The 7,993-nt window shown below is 45.0% G+C and overlaps 1 protein-coding gene across 1 annotated transcript; it reads right to left on the minus strand.

Moving 5' to 3' along the window:
* Window positions 1-3,348: 3,348 nt before the first annotated feature.
* On the minus strand, window positions 3,349-3,864 carry LOC129151612 (interferon omega-1-like). The gene has a single exon (XM_054727019.1). It carries the CDS (start codon window positions 3,862-3,864, stop codon window positions 3,349-3,351), a length of 516 nt encoding a protein of 171 aa, XP_054582994.1.
* Window positions 3,865-7,993: the final 4,129 nt, after the last annotated feature.

Below are 7,993 nucleotides of genomic sequence, written 5' to 3' on the forward strand. Positions count from 1 at the left end.
TAGGGAACACCACAATTTTCATTTTCTAAGCATTTCTTTCCACTTTCGCTTCCTTTTTTGTTTTCTTTTAGGTGGTCTAAGAAGATGTCATCAATCTGCAATATTAATTTTCTATTTTAAATTCCCAATAAATTTTTTAAAATATATTTTATTGATTTTTTTAAAGAGAGGAAGGGAGAGGGACAGAGAGTTAGAAACATCGGTGAGAGAGAAACATCGATCAGCTGCCTCCTGCACACCTCCCACTGGGGATGTACCCGCAACCAAGGTACATGCTCTTGACCAGAATGAAACCTGGGACCTTTCAGTCCATAAGCCGACGCTCTATCCACTGAGCCAAACCGGTTTGGGCTCCCAACAAACTTTAGATGTGTCGTCTGGGCACCGTGTTGCCCTCCTCACTCTGCACAGGGAGTCAGGCTCCCTCATCCGTGTGGGCTTGTGTGTTTTGTCAGGTCCTTGCTGGCCCACATGTAGTCCATAAGCTCTTTAGAACCAAGGGCTGAGTTTTATTTACTGTTGTGTTCCCTGCAGAGGCTGAGGTTTTTAGTGACTGCGTTTCGGGGATGTTTCTCCTCTAGAACCCATTCCTGCAGGGCCACGTGGTTATGCTTCGTGAGGGCCACTGGCTCAGGACTTGTGTAGACATTGCCATTTCCTTCCAGCGTTTGTAACTGGTTGTTAGTGCTCCTCAGGCTGTGCCAATACCCCCAGCAGCAATCCTGGTTCTTTGCTGGTGGCTGTAGGTGTGGAGATTCTCATCACAAGATAGTAATATTCTCCCAGCGCCACCCCATTCCCGAGGCCGAGATCAGCTCTAGTAACCATGTGCCTCTGAGTGACAGTGTCCTCAAGTATAACTCTCCTGGACTCCCCGCTGAGGGCAGGCTCACCCCATCCTGAGGTCCTTAGAAACCTCCCCAGGAGGAGGGGCTTGTGTCTTTGTGGCAAATGATGGGTCAGCATCCTCCTGCTTCCCCCGGAGGGTGTGTGTGAAGGACCCTTGTTCTCGGTGGTGACCTGCTCCTCTCCTGAGCCAGGACCCAGGTGTCAGTGGTGTCCACAGCCCTAACGCTGACAGCAAAGGTTTGTTTTGTCTCAGTGGGTGGAGGCATTCGTTATCCATTTGCAATCATTGATCTTCAGTGGGCCAATAATTTGTTTTGGCAAGTGCAGCTTTATTATTGAATTCTCTTTTTAAATTATTGAACACATTGAACTCAGAATTTCTGAGCTGGGGACAGGAGATTCAATGACGACGTCTCTCAGAAGAAACTTGTAGAACAGAAACTGGTGAACTTCAGCTGCTCATTCAGCCTGTGCGTTTCTATTGGGCTCCTCTGTTCATCCCTCTGTCTCCTGCTCAGGATGCAGGGCAGTGAGGCTCAGGCTGCTAACTCAGGTAGTAAGAGCCTTCAATTCTTAATTATACAAAGTGTTTCATTTAAATGTAAATAACCACATAGTCATTACAGAGTGTTTTACTGGGCATAGTCTGTGTTGCTCCTCTGACATGATTTTCTACTTCATCCTGAGGTTCATATAAAGGGAAGTAAATAAAGTCAAAGGGACTTCACCATTTTCCTCTATACTTATCATGACGTCAGACTTTTCATTTCTCATTTCAACTTTCCTAGAAAGCAAAATTGACAGTTGTTTGTGGCAAAAATGAAAGAAATAGAATTCTGCATGTCCTAAAAGAGAAAGGAGTGAAGTGACTTCTGATGACGAGAGGACAAAGTGTAAGTGGGCAGAATGGACTGCAGCCCCGCGGGGTGCTGGTGCTGTGGCAGAGGGAGGATGGAGCCAGCCCTGAGCTACACCGAGGGTGAATTCAACCTTCTCAGTAATCCTATTTGTATTAAACTTGTTTACACCACTATATGCAGTGTAAATCTGGAGCAATGAATTATTTGGAAGGTACCACAAATCCAAGGTCAAACCCTTAAGGAGTTTAAGACAAAGGCTGATCTGGAAGAGCCCATTAAAAGACAAGGAGAGAATTGGACATGGGATTTATGAACCAAGGAGAGGCCACACCATGAGAGCACTGAGCAGGGAGGGTGGGGTGACAACGGATTCCAAGTTCCACTTCAAATGCCAGTGGGTTGCTGTCTGGCTCTGTATGACATCACCAGTGTGGTCTGAGTCTATAGAACTGGCTTTAAGTTCTAAGGAAAAGTAGACAACATTCCTTTTAAATGGTTTTCATGAGTAGAATTTTCTGACAATTGAAACAGGTTTGTCGCTGGCACTGGAGTAACCGTGGTCCCTCCAATTCCCAGCGGGCTGCTGTGGGGTCAGGGTCCCCTGGGCTGGGGACACTGCTGTTGGCCACGTGTCTGTGGGAGAGCTCTGCTCTCAGCATCCACTTCCACCTTCTCCCCCTCGGAACCAGAATGATCTGCAGAAACAGGTGACTCAGTGCAGGCCCTTCCCATTGTTCCCCTCCTGAGGGCCTGCCTGTTCCCGTCCAGGCTTTACCTGCCTCTGTTCTGCCCAGTTCTCACACTGCTGCTGACTTTCACCTCCTTCCTGCTCCTAGGTGTGCTCTGTGTCCTGTTCCCTGATCACCAGATCGGAGTCTGCTTCTCACCTCTTTGCACTGAGTGCATCACCTAAGACAGGTGCAGCCCCACTGCTGGGAGCATCAGTGATACTGCCCTGTACAGTCGTGGAAACGTCCCAGGTGATCCACCCTCATTTCTCTCTGTACAACTGGGTAGAATAGAATCAAGTTCCCAGAAAACTTTAGCTACACACGCTGAGTTGACCAAGTTTCCAAATAGAAGGTGCCCATGACCTACAATCATTGTTTACACAAGAGCCAAACATAAGAGTCTTCTGATCAGAAATGCTTGCATTGTTCTCTTCTACAAACGCAAGATAAAGTTCTCTAATGACCAACCAACGTCTGAATAGGTTTCTGTTGACCAGTTACAAGAGCCAGAGTGAACTTAACTGGCAAATGTCTTTAACCAAATATTATCCTGAAGAATATTTTCATTAAAAAAATATTGGAATTTATAGTTTGGAAACAGCAAATAGTCCCTACCCCTGCACCACCACTGTCCCCAAAAATTAAACAGTAAAAAAAAAAAAAAAAAGTGATAAAATTATTTATTTAAGAGGCAGATCATGTACCTCTCTCTAAACATAATTTTGTAAATTCATGATGTAAAAGATATTTTTAAAATAACCCCTTGATTTTGAAGTCAGGTATTTCTCAGCTGGTGCAGAAATGTGAGTGGAGATTATTTAGGGGCTTGGCAAACAATGCAGTTGAAGAGAGAGAGTCAGTCACCATAGACATTTATTGTGAATTTGCTGACTTTCCTTTGAGGATTGTTACATGATTCCAACGCGTAGTGTAATTTCCACTCTAACGACCTCCCAGGCACAGGCGCTGTATTTCTTCTCTCTCAGGTAGTTATGGATGCTTTGGAAGTACTTCCGGAGGAGAATTCCCAAATTGGAACAATCCCGATTTTCTCCTTCCCTCTGCTCCAGGTGCTCCAGGCTGTGGTGAAGGCTGGAGAGGAGTTGAGAGACGAGGGTGTGGTCCCATGCAGCGAGGCTGTGCTGTGTTCTAAAGAGGTCGACGATGTGCGTGATCATCTGATGATGGAGACAGGTGCGTTCTGTCTTCTGCATCTGGGTGATTGTAGTCCCATTCCAAGGAAATTTGAAGTCGTTTCTGTCATCCAGGCATAGGTGAGGGCGGGTCCTTTGCAGTTGCCTCAAAAGATTGAAAACTCGCAGGTTGTCTCCTCTATGGATCCAAAGTAAGTCCTCCTCAAGGGAACCAGCAGGGCTGGAGCAGAGCATGGCCCCTGCCACCAGCCACAGGTGGATCTGGGCCATTGGGAATTGCAGTGATTCAGGGCACTACCGCCAGGGGGAGTCGCGGGAACAATTAGCAGCAACTTTCCTTCTAGGGATTTCTAGAAAGCGCCGTTCTCCAACGGGCCGCCAGAGGGCGCAGGAGGCCTTTCTGAAGCTGCTTTTGGGGAAGTTCAGTCAGTCTGGTCTGAGAGCAGAGAAGCTGGCAGGGCCCCGCAGGGCCGCTCTGTGCGGCTTTAATACTGAAAGCAGAGCCTCCATGGGGAGGCCGCCGCTGCTGCAGACGGGGCTCTGCGCTTCCCCAGGAGCTTGGGGCTTTCCTTCTGCGCGGAAGCTCCAGCGAGGCCATTGGTACCGAGAACCCGTGTGCTGCGGGCCCAGAGGCGGGGATCAGAGCGTGTTGGGCGGTTTGTGGGGAATCGGGGCACTTTCTGCGCGGGATGCGCCCGGATTCGGAGCCGGGACCGCGGGGAGGACGGGCGACGGCCCCGCGCTGGTGAGGCTGCGGGGAGTGGCGGCTCCGTAGGGCTCTGGGGCTTTCGGTGATGTGTCCACGTTACAGCGTTAGAGAGCCGTGGAGGGAAGTTAAACAAACTGGGAAGTGCGAGCATTAAAACGGCTCTTCCTGAAGCTACTCAAAATATTACAATATTTCAATATTAAATATTAATATAAAGCCCAGTATTTAAAAAATATTTTATATTAAAGCATCACTTAATTAAACTTTTAAAATAGTTGAAAAGTTTAGAATTAAATAAATATCGCTGTAAATTTTTAAATATATTTTAAACGTAAAAACTATAAACACATTCTTTTAAACTTTAAAAAATATTTAAATATTAATTTAAATATCTACATAAAATTTAAAATATTTCAATCTTCAGACATCCTTCTATTAGAATTTTAAAAATACTTATATATTGAATATTAACTAAGTATTAACTGAAAATTTAAAATGTTTTAATTTTTTACATTCAGGCTATAAAAACTGCATGTATGAAACTTGCACTTTATTTCAGCTGTATTTTATTTGTACCAGAACCAGGATTTAGTGTAATTTTACTGTCTTGGCTGGAAAGGAAGCAAACACTTGAGTGTTTTTAGGATGACTTGTTGTCAGCCTGGCCTGCCTGGCTCAGCGCTGGAGCTTCAGCCTGTGAAGCAGGAAGTGCTGGGTTCACTCCTGGTCTGGGCACAGGTCCTGGTTGCAGCTAGATCCCTGGGTGGGGCTTGCAGGAGGCAGCCAATCAGTGTTTCTCATCATTGACATTTCTCTCTCTCCCTCCACCTTCCTCTCTGAAATCTATTCAAGTGTTTTATTTAAGATGTTATTTTTAATAAAAGGGATTACTTGTGTTCAGTTGAGAGTATTGCCCTGTTGGACAGTTTCTTGTTACCACGTGACAATGGTGAGTCATTTTTCTTTCATTTCACTTTACTGAAACGTCATCACAGGACCTCACATTGAATGAATTGTTAAAAGTATAAACTGGTGTTGTGTGCAGGCTGGAGAGGACAGTTAGCAGGACCGATCTTTTCCTTTCTTTGGTTAGCATTTTGTAGACTGAATGGAACTTGCTAACATTATATTTGCACCGTGCCGCACCCCTTCCCTTCATAAGCCTCTCGGGGGACTTGCAAGTGGAAGGTCATTTCGTGTCTCTAAAATGTTGATATTTTGTTCATCATGGATGTCCTTGCCTAATTCATTATTTCGTATTGCCTGGAAGTATTGTGTATCTTGATGACTCAGATGTGAGTCCTTCTTAAACTCTGTGCTTGAGGGAAGTACTCTGCGCTTCTACTAACCCAGGAAGGAGCTTTTGAATTAGTGTTGTGATCTTCAAGGTCTGAAAACCTAGGTATGTCCCCTTTCTTAACAGCACCACCCTCTGCCTCTTTCTTGCCTGTTTATGTTTTCCTGTCCCTCCGATAACATCCCCAGAGGGTGTCTGCCTCTGAGGCTGAAAGAAGTGATTATTTAGCTCACTGTTACCACTCACAGAACAGCAGTGCTTTGTCAGGAACCTTTCCTCAGAGCTGGTTCTCTGCAGAGTGGGTTCTGAGATTCCTCTGGTTCTTGTGCCAGGCACTGATCTCTGTGTAACTCAGTGCTGTCCAATTTCCCATCGCCTTTTATTGAAGGGCCTGTCTTACTCTGTTGTATGCTCTTGCCTCCTTTGTCAAATATTTATTGTGCATAATATCATGGGTTTACCTCTGGGGTCTCTGTTCTGTTCCAGTGATCTATCTGCCTGTTCCTGTGCCAGTCCCAGGCAGTTAAGATTACAGTGGCTTTGCAGTATAACTTGATAGCTGGTGTTGTGATTCCTCCAAGTTTGTTCTTCTTTCTCAAGATTGCTGCGGCTATTTGAGGTCTTCTTTTGTTCCATATAAATGTTTGGAGTATTTCTTCTAGATCTGTGAAATATGCTGTTGGTATTTTCATAGGGATTACATTGAATCTATAGATTGCTTTGGGTAGTATGGACATTTTAATGATGTTAATTCTACGAATCCATGAACACTGTATGTTCTTCCACTTATTTATACATTCCTCTATCTCTTTTGTTCAATGTCCTGTGATTTTCTGAGTACAAGTCTTTTACCTCCCCGGTTAAGTTTATTCCTAGGTATCTTACTTTTTTGGGGCACTATGGTAAATTGGATTGTTTGTTTAGGTTTTCTTGCTGAGAATTCATTATGGGTATATAACACCATTGAGTAAGGAAAACCTGTTCAATAAATGGTTCTAGGATCAATGGAAAGCCACATGCAAAAGAATGGACTGAGTTACAGTTTGTCCCATGAATAAAACTTTACTCAAAAGGGATCAAATAAGTAAACACAAGTTCTCACACAATAAAATCAATAGAAGAAAGCATACGTACTAAATGTATGGGCCTTGGCTGTAGAGAACATTTTATGAACTTGACTTTAAAGGCAGGTGAAGGAACGGCAGAAATAAATGAATGGGACCATATCAAACTAACCAGCTTCTGCACAGCAATAGAGACTGACAACAAAACGAAGAGGCAACCAATGAATGGGAGAGAATATTTGCAAACAATAGCTCCAACAAAGGTGTAATACCCAAACTGTATAAAGAACTCACAAACTCAACACTGAACGAACTACCCAATTAGAACGTGGGCACAGAACCTGAATAGACACCTCTCCCAAGAAGGCAGACAGACGTCCAACAGATATATGAGAAGATGTGCATGGTCACTAGCCATTAGGGAAATGCAAATCACAACTACAGTGAGACACCCCCTCACCCCTGTTAGACAAGTAATAAGTGTTGGAGAGGCTGTGGAAAAGGGGGAACGCTCATTCACTGCTGGTGGGAATATAGACTTCTGCAGCCACTATGAAAAACAGTCTCTGAATTCCCCCCAAAATTAAAAATAGAGCTACCTACCATATGACCCAGCAATCCCTCTCTTGCATATATATGGGAGAAATGAAAAACTTATTCATTGCAGCATTATTTTTAAATATATATATTTTATTGATTTTTTGACTGAGAGGCAAGGAGAGGGACTGAGAGTCAGAAACATCGATGAGAGAGAAACATCGATTAGCTGCCTCCTGCACACGCCCTGCTGGGGATGTGCCCGCAACCAAGGTACATGCCCTTGACCAGAATCGAACCCAGGACCCTTCAGTCTGAAAGCCTATGCTCTATCCACTGAGCCAAACCGGTCAGGGCTAATTGCAGCATTATTCACTGTGGCCAACACATGGAGACCACCAAGGTGTTCGTCAATAGAGAATTGGCTGAGGAGAGGAACCAAGATGGCGGCATAGTTAAACAACTAATCTGCTGTCTCACACAACAATTTTAAAAATACAACTAAAAGACAAAAACGTCTACCACCCAGAACCACGGGAAAGCTGGCTGAGTGGATGATTTACAACTAAGAAGAGAAAGAAGCACAATCGCTGAAAAGCTGAGGTACGGAGGCACACTAATCGGGCCGGCGGCGGGCGGCTGGGTGCGCGGCTTTTCTTCAACCCGCAGGGAGACAAGCTCCCGATCACTCTGAAATCCAGTTTCTGGGGACACTCGGGGGACCCAGGCACCTACGGGGAGAAGCTGGACTCTCGGCCATCGGGTCGGAAAGTGAGAGTGACTTTTGCAGTG

This window comes from Eptesicus fuscus, chromosome 15 (genome assembly GCF_027574615.1).
Source record: "Eptesicus fuscus isolate TK198812 chromosome 15, DD_ASM_mEF_20220401, whole genome shotgun sequence".
NCBI lineage: Eukaryota > Metazoa > Chordata > Mammalia > Chiroptera > Vespertilionidae > Eptesicus > Eptesicus fuscus.